General features: G+C 29.3%; 1 protein-coding gene across 4 annotated transcripts in view; it reads right to left on the reverse strand.

The window, feature by feature from the left end:
• Nucleotides 1-12234: 12234 nt before the first annotated feature.
• The window catches only part of LOC142319715 (uncharacterized), a 401182-nt gene continuing 394721 nt past the window's right edge, over nt 12235-18695 (reverse strand). For all 4 annotated transcript variants that reach the window (XR_012755261.1, XM_075357303.1, XM_075357302.1 and 1 more), the window contains one exon: nt 12235-13982. Coding sequence is in view for 3 of the 4 variants with exons in the window: in XM_075357302.1 (XP_075213417.1) it covers nt 13888-13982 (95 nt within the window). In the remaining variant the exon portion in view is untranslated. The remainder of the gene's footprint in view (nt 13983-18695) is intronic.

Here is an 18695-nt window from a genome sequence, read left to right on the forward strand (position 1 = left end):
CCCTTTGCAGAGGCTACGATCCCGAGTGCCTCTGCGCCTAGATTGAGTTGTTCCAGGTTTTTGGTGGCTCCAATTTCTTTTACTAATTAATGTTCCTCTATCATTTTATTTGTGGCGAGTTAACAGCCGTCTACTGTGAATTCCTTGCTCGAATAACGCTCAGTAAGGCCTCGGATGGTGTGTCGGTTACTGAGTCCGCAACCGACGCACTGAAGCAGCGGACTCCTTTTGAGGATGGAAATGGCTACAGCCCACCTCAGCCGATTAGTGAGCAACTTTGTGGATTGTTTTTGTCTGCACGAATTTTGGTCTTGATTGTCAGGAGCTCACCGGTGCAGAACGTAGAAGGAAACGGTTTAAATTGACACTGAAAATTAATACTTCCTTATAACTCCTATTTACAAATTACGAGGATGGAAACCGATATGAGACCATACAATGTGTAGTTCTATAGGACTATAGTTGTCAGTTTTCATCAATTACAAACTAAGACTGTTCAGATCATCCTTGAACAACGCAGGTTGTTGTTTGTTACTAATCGATTGCATGTGGATGTAATGGCGGCGATCAGGCAAGATGCATCAAGGAAATTCGGATTGGTGGATAACCCATATAATGATGAGGGGAATACTTTCGAAATCATAAATGCCAATAATCCAATGAGTGACACCTCTTTGAAGAGAACAATATTAAGTGTGGTGCAGTAGATGCCACAAGAAGACCTCGTATACTGAAACTGTTACACAGGAATGAAACTAAATAGCTTATTTTCCATGGAAATGACCAACCTATGGTAAGGAAGGTGCTTTCATTTCCAGCATGGGAGACACGTTTAAGTGGAAAAGTCGATAAACTGAGACGGCAGATTGGTCAGTGAATGACCTTCTTGAATAACCATAATGGAAGGATTCGTAGACTGTCGGAAACCATAATTCAATCACACTAAAGCACAGAAAATCCTATGCTGAAATCCTGGAACTCCTAAAGTAATGTCTTATGGTATTGTCTTAAAAATAGTTTGCTACAAGATAAGTGATTTTAGGCAAGAACAAAATTAACTTATTGATATGCTAATCTGGCTGAGCTTTAAAAGAGGTTGCAAATCTCATCTCAACATTATAGTCAAGAGAATTTGACTCCTAATAGGGAGATCACACTGAACTATTGGGAAAGGATATGATCGAAATCTGTTTTACACTGTGCTGGGGCGGACTGTTTATGTAGAGAGAAGATTACTAACCAAATACCGGTTATGTTTGATTATGATGTCACTCTACTGGTGAAAGTTGTGCTGTCAGTAAGGCCCGTAATTAGAAAACAATGAGTATCGATGGGGTGAAGAACTTTTTGCCTAAGCGTTTTTCATCTATACACTTGAGACCTGCCAAGTTTTACTCTCAAATATTTTTGGATACAATTCTCTAATTTCAGAGATGTTTGTGAAAGAAGTGATCTATTTGATCCCAAAGATTGTTCCTGCATCGGATGACCAAGCGAAATATAGGCCTACTACCTGACTCCCTACCATTTTTAAGAAACATCTGGCATTACATGGACTATGAACAACTAGGGATAGGGCAGCCAGTGATAACAGAAACAAAAAGACTGTTGCTGGGGTAGTAGGGGTTGCAAAAAGCAGCTAAAAATTGATAGTATCGTATCTGGAGTGGCAAAAATGAGTAAAGTCGACCTGTGTACAGCATATATTGATTACATGAAGGCCGACTCAGTGCTGCACTCCTAGCTTTTGAAAGTGCTGGAGCTGTATAAGGTTGATCCCGTCATTATTAGGTTTTTGAGGAGGATTATGTGAAGGTGGCAAACGCCACCTTCACATAATTCAGCTGTGTTCCCTTTGATCTTATCTGGTATTAAATCCATTATCTATACTGTTGAAATCTGTTAATTTCCAGACGGGTCAATTTAGTTTCAGCCATCTCATGTGTATGGATGATATTAAGCTTTTTTTCTGACATTGAAGGAGGTTTAAGATAGCTTGTTAAGATGATTGAATGGTTCAATGTGAACATACACATCTGGTAAATGCATTTGCAGTTCCATTTATTACTGTGTGCTTTGTGGATGGGGGAGGTGGACTGAGATGCTATTTTTTGATGGCTGGAGAGTGCAGGGCTGTTTGATTTAACTAAGGGCTTTGTATTTGCTTTACAAGACAGGATCATTAGCACCTTCAGTTACAGGAAGCTTATAGTGAAGGATTGTATGGTTGAATCAGAATTATGTTGTCTACGTAGAAAAATCAGTGAATCAATTGAGTTAGGAGTTGTCAGGTTTTGGCCCCAAGGTAGACCACACAAATCATCAAAACTATATTGCCAAGATACCGCATCAGCATACCGACCTGAAGATTCCATCCTGTACTTCTGATATACTACTTTATCTGTGCTTGAAAATGCAAGGTACTGTGTTTTTTTATGACTGTATGACTCTCATAGATTACTCAGAGGAACATAACAAGCCTGACATTGTAGTAACAGACTAGGAGGAATAAATTACCTGGTTTGTAGATGTCGCTATTCCACTGGTAAAAAGTACAGAGACTTGGCAGATCAAATGAGGGAGATTTGGGACCAGAAAGAGGTATACATTGTTCCTGTTTTACGAGGTGAGATTCCGCACTTGCTACATAAAGCATTAAAGTCTGTTGATCTTCCAGGTGGTTTATTCCTTCTAATGCATAAGGATGTTCTCTTGGACACCTGTAGATTAATAAGAAGATGTCTAAGCCTAGCAGCTCACCATGGTATGGAGTGAGAAACTTAAAGCCCAAATGTAATTAATGCACTTTTTACACACAGATATTCTCTTATGTCTTTATAATTCAGGTTTAATGTACTCATAGATAAAATAGTATCGTTTCAAGCCTTGTCACAATAGTCATTAATCAATGTCACTAAATCAGTACAAGTCTGCTTTGTTTATTGTTACTTTCAGATTAAGTAGGCTGTAGTGTAGAATGCTTGCAGAATATTAAAAAGTAAATTTATCAAATAATACAGGACAGAATAAATAAACACCGTATTTTAATTTGAATTTATCAAAACTTAAATAAATAAAGTTATTTTAACATATACATCACTTGCTTAACTGAATACGAATAACTTACAAATAACTGTAAAAATAATCCATATCAATGATGTCATATTATTGGAATAATGCAGCGTTCAAATTTTAAAAGAATTGTCTGAACAGTACACGGGGTTTGTTCCATACTTTCAACAACTTGCTCTGTAAACATCAAAGTTAATTTGGAGCCAATTTAGAGGATGGGGTAACATAGTTAATAACCAGTGGGAGAGCTGGAATTCATAACAGTGACATCAGCTAAAAGCTTTGTTGCATCAAATTACATTATTATTAAAGGCAGGAGCAGTGATGCAACATTGGTGCTTAATTGCAGGTGGTTGGAAATATCCCATTAATTAGATTACAGTTTGTATCAAGCCAACTCATACAGCCTTCATTTGTATCTATTTCGGTTACTGTAAAGTGTAACTTATGGTACAAGTTTATTCGAATACCTTTTGGATCTATTCAAAAAAGTGATTACTGAGAGTAATGAATAGTACTTGTAATTTACTTAGTTAAAAAAAAAGAAAATTTAATTTGTCTCAATCGTGCACTTGTTCATAATGTTTTCAAAAATTTCTCAAACCATTGGAGACATCAAGATGAAAGTTCTTGGTCATTAAGAAGATATTATTTAATAATGTCATTTGATATGGTTTTGCCCAGCCAACTTTTCCACCAGTTACCATGAGTGTTACATGTAACACTACATGTGTATAAAAACTAAAAAAAAGAAAGTAAAATTGTAGAAAAAGCGTTACTGAATATCGTATTAAAAAATTGCAACAAGCTTTTTCATAAATGCACATTGTGGATTAAATGTGTACAGTAGATTAAATGTACAAAAAAATACTGAAAGAAAATTCATTTAGTTTTTTTTTATAGTTTGATGAATTATTTTAAAACACTGGGTTTAGCTGATACTTTGTGAAATAATCAGTTTATCTTTCATTGCATCTTCAAAAACTATAAACAATTTTCCAAAAAAATTAAACTGTAGTCTACAATTTAGAAATATAAGTTTTTCCACATAATTGTGATTAGTAAATTACTGTGGCTATTTAACTGTTGTGCATATGAATACTTTTTGGTTGTAATTCACACCAACAATTTGTAAATCTGGGATTATTCCAAAAACGCTTTAATAAATTTGATTGATTAATTAGTAATGACTTTACCCAGTAAATACCTTAGCCACTAGTTTGACTTTTTGTACATTCCTAAATAGAAAACAGAGTCCTACAGTTCAACAGGGACATTACTCCTTAAAGATTTAGTAAAGGTGTGGCTGTCCTATCGAATACCATAAGGGGCTAGAATAGTATCATGTACCACAGATGAAATCAGGGCCAAATTCCAGTGGCGCTTGCCCAAAGAAGAAGAAATAAAAGATAAGGAATGGAAGAGAAAAGGAAAGGGGACAATCAAACTGAAATAGAAACTGTCTCTATTCTAACTGTCTAACTGTCTCTATCTAACTGTCTCTATCAGGGTAGTTTACTGCTTTTCTGAACACCAATGTCATGAGATCATATGTCGATAATCAAGATAAAAGAGGTGATTATTCACCATCTCTTGAGTAATAAAGAGAGAAATAAGAGTAATAAAGCGAGTGCCATCAAAACTAGTTTAACTTGACTTTAGAAAATCCACAGTACTTTTTTTTACATGTACTTTTGTCCAAGACTATTGCTATATTTAATTTTTTAAATGTGTTTGGTTATCTGGAAATTCTGTATTTATGATTTAATCCTGATTGCTCTACCAGGTAGATGCATACAGTTAGAAAAGATCAGAAGATGTGGCTTTTCTTGATAAGAACTTCAATATCTGATTGACTTGTGCACACCAGGTAGGTAGGAAACAGAGCTCCAGACCTGGATTGCTCAAGTCCAGGGGCAGAATTGCCTAACCACTCAAATTCCAAGGATCGTTAATTCAAGTATCCCTAAATGTTGATGTTCTTGGCACAGAATTAGTGAGTATTGTTCCATGATCTTTAGAATATAATAAGTAGAAAAGGTTCATGATTTAAGGGAAAAGAGTGGGTAGTAAGGAAAGGAAAATCTACCACAGAAGGATCACAAAATGATAAATAACTCTGTTCAAAGGAGTACTTCAAGGATATATTCAAGCAATGGAGATTCATCCTTCTTACAGTCTTTTGGAAAATTATGGCTGACAAGTCTTCATCTGGATGACAATACTGGATTAGAGAACAGTAACTTAACACTAGGTGGTTCAAATGCCTGAATGCTTTCACTGTAAGTTTGATGCAACAAAAGGTTTTTACTTCAGATACCAAAATGGCAACTTGTTGTGAGAAAAAGTTCAGGTTTCCTTGATAAAATTCACATGGTACCTGAACTTCCTACCAGATCGCAGTAAGTTCACAGGTTTTCATTTCCTTTGACCAAACAGGGATCTGACCTACAACAAAATTTAAAGTAGGGAAGAACATATCAAAGCATACCTACCCAGACTGTAGCTTTAAGTTCACTACCAGACTTTGGTCATCTATCTAACCCAGAACTCCTTAGCAGAGTGGAGCATTTTTTAAAATTATATGATAAGTAAAATAAATCATTGATCGACTAGCTTAAACTTATATTGTAATGGAATTTCTTTACCTTCACAAACTAAAAAGCCAATTGAGAACAGGTTTAAGCTTCTTGAAAAGTGCCCTTGTGTATACTCAGCATTGTATAGCATGTGGAAATATCTAATTAGATTAGTTTGTTTTAATACAAGTGTATACTTACATATAATTAATCAATATATTGATTTAATTTGGGAAAACTTTGTCTACTGAAATAACTAAACTATTTCTCAGTTTTTAAAAAATATCTTCAGAAAATTTTAAATAGTCTTTTTCTATATATGAAGCTAATTATACAATTTTTATCCATGTACTGCAAACAACAACACGTTGCTAGCCATTCTTATTCATATTGTTTGTTATTTTGTATTTAATTTCAGTAATATTACTATTATTTTTTAATTCTTTTTCATGAAATTTTCCTTCAGTCATTGAGAACTTATTGTTTTATAGGTCATTGATTTATTGTTTATAGGTAATTTTAGAAGATAATTTTTGTTTGTATTAATACCAATTTCTTGAATTGATTGTTTTTATAGATTTCTTGAATACGCATTTTAGTTCATTGATTATAGGAAGGAAGCGATAACAACTCAACCTATCTATTTGCATTATATTTCTTCAACCGAAAATAGAAATCACCTGAGAATAAGTTGGAACCCTGGACCTTGAGTTTTTAGTGAAAACTCGATAATTGGTTCACTGAAAATCAATGGGTTCAACTCGATAATTGGACATTGGATCAGTTGATGAATAAGAAACATTGGGCCACTGAAGTCACTTGAACATGTAGACTTATACAATAAGAAACAAGTTTTTTAAAAGTATTTTTTTCTACCAAATCACCTTCAGATGTGGGTAATAACTGTTTTGTAAATGATAAATGAGGTTTTCACTGAATATCAATTAACATATCATTTTTAATTGTGGACTGGTTACTAAAGGATGTAACACTGAAATGATTTTTATTGAATATTTTAATTAGAATAACAAATGCAGTTAATAAAACAGTTATTATTAATGCAGTTAAAAAATTGTTTTTCTTAGTTATTTTATTTTTCCTATTAGTCAGGGGGAAAATGAGCTGTTTCTTAAGTGTTTAGGTAGATATCCACAAGTGATGAAAAAATTATTACCTACTTAATAAAATTAAGATATGTTTTACTTTGACTAAAATTTGTGTTTAAACTATCTTTATTGTTTATTGAAGAAAAAGATTTTATAAAGCCTATGGTCTTAATTTATTTCTTCAACATCAAGAGAAGACACGTGCTGTATCTCTCAAAAAAGCTTAAAAGTATGGTGCCTGGTGATCTTTGTAATATTTCTCTGTCATTCAATTACTTTGCCATAAAAAAAATTTAGTAATGTAGTCATGCATTGTGATATAGCAGTATAGTACATTGTACTGGAAGTATAAATCTTTAAAACTATCAAAATTAATTCATATGAAACTCTATAAGTAGCAGGTAGCCAACATTTCCAAATATATTTTTGCTGTCACAACACTTTAAAAAAAACCTTGGTGTTAGCATTAACTGGGATGGTATTTCAACCCAAACTGTTACTCTGAGAGTAACATCATGTTGAGTTCTCAGGTTCAAATCCTAACAAAGGTATTTGCTTTTATACAGATTTGAATACTAGATCGTGGGTTGGTGTTGGGTTTCAATTAACTACACATCACAAGAATAATCGACCTGAGTTACATTACATTATATTGATAAGTCGCTAATGACTTTGGTGATTTGTTGATATGACTATAAATAAATAAAAAAAAAACAGAAAATAATACAAACTGTTACACCAGGCTGGTTCAATTGAGTTTTAAGAAAAGAAGTGTTATCTTCTAGAGACCAGTAACTATATCTACATAATAAGGAAAGAGAGACTGAAAGAAGGCAGTAAAATATTGAAAGATGAAATTGCACTATCCTTTCACACATGCAAGTCATCAGTGGCTATGCCAGATCTCTTTAAAACTTATATGAAATCTAAGATTGGACAGTTTTTGAACTGGATTTCACACTATCTCCCCCAAGACTAGTACAAATTTACGCAAGAAGCTTTCCTTATACCAATTCAGTTTCTTTTTAGGAATAACATTTTTTTTACAAGAATGAATAACAAATCCTAAATTATGAGGACGGAACAAGTAATCTGCGATTAAAGACAACAATAAACCCCTCTTAGTGTAGATATTCTGATTTGTTCTGCCATGTTTCTTGAGTGAGAGCTTCAATCATCTTATTCAGAGCAAGGCAGGGTAGTATAACAAAATGTATTTAGGCATTGCCATTGACGATACCTTTCTTTGCCGACATTTCTCTTACCACCATCTAAATGTCCAATATCTCTACCACCTGATCCCTTTACTAACTCTTCATAGCAGCCTATATCTTTTCTAATATATTCATGGGTAAAAATTCTCATCTCATTACACAACCCCATTTCAAATTTTTGTATGATCTTAATCATATTCAAAATTTAATGAACCAATAAAGAATTCCTGGCCAAGTGTAGGAATGTAATTATTATTGTCTATTCTTTATATCCTTTAAGAAATCAGACTAATTTTTTAAAATATTATATGGAAGTAATGACTCAGTTTCACAAACTAATTATCTCATTTAAATTTTCTAACCAGTCATTTTAGTGGTACTCTCAAGTAGTACAACTTATGGAACCTGAAAGTGAATTCTGTTTCTTCTGCACAGAACTGACAACAGATATATTTTGTTCCTAATTATTTTAAATTAGATTATTTCTTTAAAAATAGAAAGAAAAGATTACTGAAATATACTCTCTAACGTAAAACGAACACAACTTAGTTTCAGCCTTCCTGGAATCAAAGAAATTTTATAAGGTTTAATCAGTTGAGTAGTCATCCTGAATATTTTTAAGTCTATCTACATGTAACATGAAAAAACAAGCATGTTGCATTTTCTGGAACACTGTTCCTGTGTTTTATCGTCATAAGATTATTTATTCAATACAATGTGTCACTGAAACCACACATAATTTATTTTCTTTCTTTTTCCTTTCTTTTATAGTATAAGGTCATTGCACTTCCCACCTCACACTAAAACATGAATATCATCTCATTCTTTTTCTATGAACATTATCTTTTTCCAAGATTTACCATTATACTTATTCTACATGCTACTCTAACTCATGACTGTTTGGTTTGATTAATAATATTTGTTTATTTTTTGTACAATTTTTTTTTTATTATTGTATCAGTTTTTAAACTTTTTTGCTATTTTTATATTATAAAAATTTAAGTCAAAAAATCCCATGTTATTTCTTTCAAATTTAAATTCGTTTTTTGTATACTTCAATTTTTCAAATAAATTATATTTTCAAAAAATCTTATTAACATAAAAAAAAATTACGCCAATAAAGTAATATGAGATATATTTTTTCTTTTATTTTTAAAACATACTTTTTGAAAAACAAGCTTCATGTGAATATGAACAAATGTAATGAAATATTTTTTATAAATTACAAAGTAATAAAAAAAATTAACAGTTTTTGTAAAAAAAATTCCTTTAAGTTGTTTAAATTTAAAAAAAGAAAGAATAGTAAAAGTGGTCTTTATTAATATTTCAAACTAAATGAATTCAATGAAAAATTTAGCACTATCCAAATTTCAGATCTGCAAAACCTCAAATTAAAAAATTAAAAAATCTATGTGTACACCACATAACTTCCTTGTACACCTATTAAATTACAGATACATACTTTTTTTAAATGAAAAGAACATAACACTTTACTTCATTTATAACTTATATTTAATCTTTTTTTTTATTGTTATTATTGAATTATAGTTGTATCAATTAAAAAAAAGGAGATGAAGTCTGATTCAAACCAATATGTCTTCCCCGTACAAGATCCAAATATTTCATTAATTAAAATTTCATTTGGCTGTAACTCTGGAACCAGTTAAAATAAGTACCACTTATATTGTTGAAAAGCTCTAAATGAGGGCTTATTACTGCAGTTAAGAAAAAGGGCTTTTTTTGGATATTTTTGGTTCAGTTGATTGTAATCAAAAGGGGAGGTGCGCAACTAGATATTACAACAGTCCTAGATCCAAAATTTCATCATCCTATGGCTAATAATTTTTGAATTATATATGATACATACATTGTATGTACGTACAGACTTCATGCCAAAACTAGTCAAATTGGATTCAGGAAGGATTTTTCCATTGAAATCTGAAATTTTTTGAGATCAGTAAAAATTATAAAAATTAAGTGGAGATGGTATAGTTGCAGTTTTTTAAACAGGTTTATACTCTTACACCTAATAATTTGATTCAAATTCTCGATTATGCCTAATGTGTTTAAATCAGTGGCTTTGTTATTTGTTAAAATTCTAATGATGGATTCTTCTAGGCTATTTATGATTCATTATAAAGCTTTATATAACTGGATTTAGCTAAAAGTATAATTAATTATATTGTCACATGGCATCCTTTTTTCAAATGGAGAATGGTAGAGATTAAACTTACTCATGTCTCAAAATTTGTTTCTTTTTAGGACGGACCATGAGAACTTACTGGAAATTGTATTACGATATTAATAATATTAATTAATATTAATTCAAGATTTAATAATCTTTATAGATCTATTATAAATTTGAGTTTGCCTTGATAGTACTTTAATTGTACTGTTAATAATGATAAAATTAAATTATATAGTTTAAGTAATCTAAATATTGGTCTATAGTTTTTCGAAGATGATGGAATTAGCTGTCACGTAAGATGCAATTTCAGTATGTGAACATCAGTATTCAAAAAACATACGTGGGAATACACAATACCAAATTATTATTTTAAACATCTTAGGTATATTTATGACTAAAAAAAAAAAATTTTCAAGGATTCTTTGAGCTCAGTCCTAAAGTTGGAGTGTAAGGTGAAAAAGAGATGAAATATAGTTAGAAATCCAGAACTGAATTTCATGGGCACCTAATATTTAATTATGTACTTTCTTGATAGTAAGGATTCTGCAAAAAACCTTACTGACTACACAAAATTAATAACTCAAATCAATATTTAAAAAAAAAATTTTCTTCTTATGTTTCAGTGAACATACGTGAATATGAACAAAAGCTGTAACAGTAACGGCTGTAAGAAATTTGAGATGCATTATAAGTTATTTACAAAAACAACAAACCTGTACTCATTACTAAACATCCCATGTCAGGCTTATTAGGGAAAGTGAAGAGTAAAGTGGTTTCCTGTAGTCTCTTCACAAAGCCTGTTGCTTTTCAAGAACATGCCACTTGCTGAAATGCAGGGTATTCAGAGCTACAAGTGTCTCCTCTGTTCACAACAGGGACTGGTTTGTATAGTGGATGCTTTTACTCTCAAAAAGCATCTCTAATTGGTGCCTCTAGTATCTCAGATGATTTACAAATGTGAAGCATCACTCTAAAAAAGTATAGGAAAAGTAGAGTAAAGCAACAAATTAATGAATCCTTTAAGTTAGAATTAACGAAAAAAATTTATAACAGAATTATCATGTTAATATGTTGTTCCAAAAATTAACATGTTAAATACATATAAAACTTCTTAAAATTATGAATTGAAATTGGGTTATATGGTATTTTTAACTTAACATTAAAACAGATTTATTTTGGTTTTTAGTAATAAAAGCAATGAAGGAAATTAGGGGTTTAGTGGTAAAAAAAAAATTTACCCAAACACCTTAGCACACGATGTGTACAATCAAGGAGCTGACAGCTTCAGGTACCTGTATTACCTAAGTAATACAGTTCAATGGGCTAGACAAAAAAGCCAATAAAATCAGGATAATTAAACTCAGAAAACCTCATGGAATGACCAAGAATAGATATAACAAGAAATGATTCTTAAGAATATAAGACATTAAAAATGGACAATAAAACACATTGACATTAAAATGGAGAAAATAAGACATTATGCAACACTAATACGACCCAAGGTACTACATGCAGCAGAATGCCAAGCTTAGACCAGGGAGAGAAATAAATAAACTTGAAAACATAGAAAGGAAAATATTAGGACTCAGAAAAGCAAAAGGAGTTTGGAAACGACAAAAAAACAATGAACTTTAATGGAAGATAGACAAATTATCAGACATGATTAGCAAACACAAGCTTGCCTTCTATAGACAGTTGATGAGAATGAACGCAGATAGACTAACCAAGGAAATTTTAGATCAAGGAAACAACAGAAAGAGAAATACTATTAGTTCAAACAGATCAAAAAAAAGCAAACATGGAAACACAATAAATCGCAGTCAGACTTGTTCAGGCAAAAATTCAAAACATGTACAGGACACCAGAATAAAAGAACAAGAACAAAATGGACACAGCAAATGTGAGAAGAATAGTCTTCCTTGCAAATGAAAAAGTGCTGGAAACAAAAGAAAAGACACCAATAAGTTAAATTTATCGTATTCTGAAGAAACCAAATCGATTAAAAAAAAACAAAAAAGAACATAAATTATCTTGGAAATAAAAATTAAGCTGTCAATAAATCAACATTAAAAAAATAATCTGAATAGTTTTATTGCTATCAAACACATATAGAATATATATTTTTTTAGTCAGCTTAAGCTATTTCTCTTTTAATAGCACAAATGATTATAAAATAATTTGTTTTCAGAAGTTAATTAAAAATTATACATAGATATAAAAATTAATTTACAATTTAAGTCAGAAATATGTATCATTATCAAAAACAAGTTCTTACTATTTATTAATAAAACAAATATTTATACATTACAGTATTGTTGAAGTGACAATAAATTTTATTTACTCTGTTGTAGCAGTGGAACATCCATTGTACATCACTCAATCCTGGATGATGGAATTAAGAAAGATGAAAAAGTAATTTTGGATGTCATTAAACCTCAGATTACAATTCTGATCCTATGTTAGATAGCACATAGAATCCTTATATAAATCAGTTTAAAATGAAAATATTTTCTTTAATTTTATTTATTTCTTTTAAAACACTAGTACTGTTTTGTTTACTTTTCATGAAGTAGTAGTATCTTTTTCCTTAACTTAATATTTTTGTACGATGTAAACAATAGACTATTTATTTATTTATTAATCGCCATTTTATGTAGTAAAATACCAGAAAGTAGGGTAAAGTATAAAAGATTAAGAAGTAAAAAAAGTCCTTTATCAATGTCTCTCTTAGATTACTAATGGTTAAGGAATAGGAGTGCAGTTTCTCTCAGATCAATATCATTATTGTGTTGTTTTATTTTGCTAATGTTAATAGCAGATAAAAACTACTGTCTAAATGTCAATAAATGAAATGAATTTTAAAGAAATTCTAATATTTAAATAATAATAATAGTAAATAATCATTTAAATTAAAGTTTTATCATTCAAAAAGGATAAAAAACACATTCATTATGGTATCTGTTCTTTTAGTTATTAAACAAACAACTCATAGTAGTAAATATTAGAACTACAACCTTCCAGTCTGTTATTAAAAATAGCAATAATAGGTTGCTGTAATAAAATATTTTATAATATGAAATCAATAAATTTAAACACATACCTACTTTTAACGAAAAAAGAAATTAACTTACTTTAGCAAATACATTCACACTACTTTTGTTTAGACCAATTTTAAATGGAAATTATATATAATTTAATTTTTGATTAGTATACTTAAAAGTAAAGCGTTCATATACTTGTACACCACAATATGGTTACAAACAATAATATTAAAATGTTTATTTTAAATCACACAAAATATATATTATATTAATACAAGTCGACTTCGGAAATAAAAATTTCACATATAAATAAAATTCTTGAAATTACATTTTATTCTCTACTGGTAAAATACAATTTCCAAAACGTACATATACATAAAAAATATGTAATTGCCATATTAATTTCATATCAGCTACTTTAAATGTAATGAACACATTATTAATTAAAATATAAAGGCGTATCATTTTATATCATTGTTTACACATAAAACATAATTACATAAATTAACATTAAATAAGCATAATGTGCTGCATCTAACTATTCAATACAAACGGTACATTATATAATTTTTTCTTTCTTTTTTTTTTAATTTTGTACCAAATAATAAATTACAGTAGATGAAGATAAATAAATAATGGTATGGTTGTTTGGTATAGTTTTAATGGAAGGCACTAAAATTTTTTAATTCAGACATGTGTAGCTTGAAGAATGTAGCTTGAACGTCGATTCTTCAATTCAGCAGTGCGGGATTTCCAGTGTAATGCATCACTCTGAGATCGGTCTGTAAAACAAGTAAATATTCATTAACCTTTTGTATTATATATATATATACATTTTTTTTTTTAATTCTAGCAACATAAATCCACTAGTACAGACTATTGTGATAAGTATTTCTTATCTTAATTTTATCATGATAGGACTTTTGCAGGATTCTGCATCTCTGTCATGACTGAATTCATTTTATTAAATTGCACATTAAAATAAAAATATTAAAAATTAACAACATTCTGTGTCACTAAAATAAAACCATGCACATGTACAGTATTGTAACAAATATAACACCATGTACAGCGGAGCCATTAAGGCGCTTTTCTCTCTACTTACAGCTGTACATCTACACCCCTCCACAAGTGCCTTGCTATAACTGCTTGACTAAACATGGCTTTATTTTAGTGTCACAGTATATTGTTAGTTTTTATTTAATGAGTGATTTAATAAAATGAATTCAATCATGACTGAGGGATGCAGGTCCTGTGAAAGTATTATCATGATAAATTTAAGGTAAGAAATGACTTATCTCAATATTTTGTACTAGGCGGTTGATGTTAGTAGAATTTAAAATATACTTAACAGTAAAACGGAGTAATATGAATCTTAAAAAGATTAATTACAATAAAAATAATATATATATATATATATATATATATATATATATATATATATATTTATAATGTAGAGTAGGAAATTTTGTAATTTAAAGACAGGAAAGTTTTTATTTATGCTACCTAATATTACGCTTTTCATTCTATCTAACATATTTACAGCTGTAATATAGCTATAATTATAATTATTATTTCATATGATGAAATCAAAAATACTTTCATAAGGATTTTCTGATGGGAGACTCCATATTTTTACCTTTACACTAATCATATTTTAAACAATTAAACATTTGATATAATTATGAACACCAAACAAGGAAGTTACATTAAACATGGCTAGATTTTATATATTCATGATATATAAATGCTAAAAAATATATATATATATATTTTAGCATACAAATTATAATAAAAATGTTAATTACCTTTGTTATTTTAAATTAATGCATTTTTTAATTAATTAACTCGCCAGCTTAGTCTAGTGGTTAAACTTGTCATCGCAATCAGCTGATTTTCGAAGTTGAGAGTTCTAAGGTTCAAGTCCTTGTAAAGGTAGTTGCTTTTATATGGATATGAATGGTAGATTGTGGATAATATATTTAAATTTCTAAAGTAAAGCGTGCAAAAAGGACTAAAATAACATGCTGCCGTTCAAATAAAAATCTGTCAGTTCGAGGGTTAAATTTGTCTACTTGTTAAGATTTTCTGTTGATCTCCCAATAATAAAAATGAGGAATTGTTAATGTCTTAAGTTTTTCCATGTTTATAAACTCCAAATTTCATCATATCTTTAATAACCTATACAAAAGATAAATCTGGAAAAATTCATGTCCAAGGATTATGGATTATGATCCTATTGCGTTTTATTACTTCTTAATCTGAGCATGTAATAAATTGTATTGATACAGTCTTGAACAATTCACTAAACTGTTAAATATTCTTTTTTACAAATTTTGCCATTTAAATTGTTTTTTCTCAAAAGTTTATTTATTTAAAAAGCAATTTGTTTAGTATTTAAAATTAAATAATTTAATATTACATTTATTCCTAACATCTTTTTAAACTATTTCTTCAGAATTTGTAAGCGTTATAAAAAACCTACTATAATGAAAATAATTGACAGTGTAACTAGAATACATAATTCACTGGAAAATTTGATAACACAATCTGACAAGTCAAAAATCATATAATTGATTCTAAAGTGTTTTTTCATCATAATAAACTATCACTGATTTTTGTTTGTCCTTGTACATGCTAACATGAATCACATGCATTTTAAAATGAGAATAACTGGAGAAATACAGAAGAGAGAAGAATGCTTGGTGTTACAGAGAACAAAAATACATATTACTGTGAATTATAGTAGACCCTTAACCAGTGCTTCATCATTGCCTTAGAAATTAAATTACATTAGACGTATTTTTTTCTCTTTTGAATAAAATTTGATTTAATTATTAGTTTTATTAACATTTTTAGTTGTTACTTCATTTTTACTTTATTTATTGATTATGTTGTTCTTATTTAGTAGTCTACCAGTTATAACACAGGGTACATTGTAAACTACAGAAATTTAATTGGAAGAATTAAAAAAATGTATAAGGTTAGTTAAAAGTGTTTCTAAACATTTTTAACAAACTTTCAACATAAAATAACTTCAAATATATTTTGCAACTTATTTTTCATGTTTTAAGAGATTTGTCTCTCTCAAAAGCTTCACTTTCTTGGTCGATACAGCTTTCTAATTGGAATGCCACTTTTGTGAGTAATCTTTAAATACGTTTCTTGGGGCCAAGGTTGTATGGAACATAAAGGGATGATAAAGAAGATAAAATCATCATTAAGTTTTTTTGAACTGTTTATATCTAATCTAACTTTCCAATCTTATTTTTTTATGAGGAATTTCAATATTTTGAGGTAAATACAAAATTTAGTAGCGAAAGATGATGAGAATACAATGATACTGTGGAAGTGCAATCATAATTTTTGTGGAAAGTCATGAATAAACTATAAACGTATGCATTAAAGTCGACAATCATAAACGACTAAATAAAATATCATAAAGCTTTAAAATTTATAAGCTTCATTAAGCTTTAAAGTTAATCATAAGCTTTAGATTATAAGCTATCTTTTAATAATTCAGCTATAAAAAGAATGTAAAAGCTTGATGTTAATTTACTGAACAAGCCGCATAATTGAAATGCATGATTTCATTGACCGTTTTCACATTAGCATTGTCAGCTGACATGGAGGACATTCTAAACAAGCAACATCATCATCAACATCATTTTGCTCTTGACTACTTTCAAGTCAATTAAACCATTTATAGTTTTGTATTATGAGTTCCCCATGTAGACATAAGCTATCTTTATGAAAATTGGAAAATTAATATTTTTCTTGACATGTAATTAAAAAAAAAAAGCAAATATAATCATTCAAATCCTGGAGTCAAGATCAATATAGACTCAGGGGGCAACTGAAGGTGGAGTGGTTACAGTATTTGGAAAGGGTAAGAATGGAAAAGAAAAGAGTTTTCTTAGTTTAAAAGATTGGCTTTGGATAGGGTATAGTTTTTAAAATAGGTGGCCATCCCAAGGCTGCATGGAACATAAAGGGATGATAAAGAAGACAAAATCATAATAGAGACAATTTAAGATGCCAAATATTGAAGACTAATGTTGATAGTCTTATGTGATAGAAAGGAGGCTGGTAATCAAGATCAGAGATTTGTAATTTCTGTATCTTGCTACAACAATTATATTTGTGTGCTACACAACTACTTAAAAGGAGATTTTTTAATAGATCTTTTATTCTTTACTTTAAACAAAAAAATAACAGATAGTTTTTGCAAAAAAGTAACTACTCACTGTGGGAAACATTTCTCAAAATCATTTTACTATCATGTTCTGTAGAATTTAATAACACTACGAGAACCAGTTATATTAAATTATAAATATTCGTGTAATTTTTTGTTTAATTCACATAAAACATTTTAACCTACACCAATATAGTAGCATAATAAATCTTTAGTAGTATTACTTAATTTTAATAATTCTTACACATACTTAAAAAAAAAAAAAACTTTTGTAATTAATAACCAAGTTTATTACATCACTATAATAAAAAGGTAGGATTTACAAAATTCTACTGAAATTGTGTTAATCATCATGAAAAAATGACAGAAAAATCTAATTACAGAAATTTTACTATTTATTTTTTTATATTATTATAATTATATATATTTTCATAAAAACTCTAAACCATACATTATTTAATCTGATGTAATGATAGAGCAGTCTTGGTTAAAAATGTTAGGTTTTAACATGTAAGTGCTATGATGCAGTAAAAACTAATGAGCGAATTCAGGTGCAAGATTTGTAAGCTTAGATATTAAGATAATAGACATCCATCGGAATACTGTCATTTAATGTGCTCACAGACTAATTACAGCTTTTATTTAAACCTTCTGCTTTTACAGCAATGAAGTTCCAACTTATATTCAAGCCCAAACTTAAAAATAATTTTGCACAAATAGTTTCAAAATAAACTCAAAAAAATGATAATTTATGTTTCAAAATTTAGTATTTTTGTATAATGGTTATTTTTATTTATTACACAGACATTTTATTATTTTAATTTCAGAAACCAGATGTAATTAGTTACTAATATTATATGGTGTAGTATCATAAAATACTTCACAATAAATTTAGCCAAAACAGCTGAAATTATTACAACTTAATCAATCATGATGCAAGTGACTTCCATTAATTAATAAAATATTTTCTTTGAGATGTTTATTTATTTCTTTTTTTAGTACTTAATAATGTATTCATCTGTATTTTAATAAAAAATAAAAAGCAAGTTGATTCGCTTTTATGTGTTGAAATAACATAAAGTAAAAGATAGATTTAATGAAATGGCACGATTCAGAAAATGGATTTACTACTAGATCTACTACACTTGTATCAAGTCCTTTTAATTTAACAATGAATAAAAATATAGTACAAATGTACAAAATAAGCTCTAATCAATTAAAATTAATGAAAGTTTTCCCTTCATGAATACAAAAAATCATATTTAATTAATCCAAAATTACGGTTATAATAAGATATTAT

This window comes from Lycorma delicatula, chromosome 2, assembly GCF_047948215.1.
Source record: "Lycorma delicatula isolate Av1 chromosome 2, ASM4794821v1, whole genome shotgun sequence".
In the NCBI taxonomy this organism is placed as follows: Eukaryota; Metazoa; Arthropoda; class Insecta; order Hemiptera; family Fulgoridae; genus Lycorma; species Lycorma delicatula.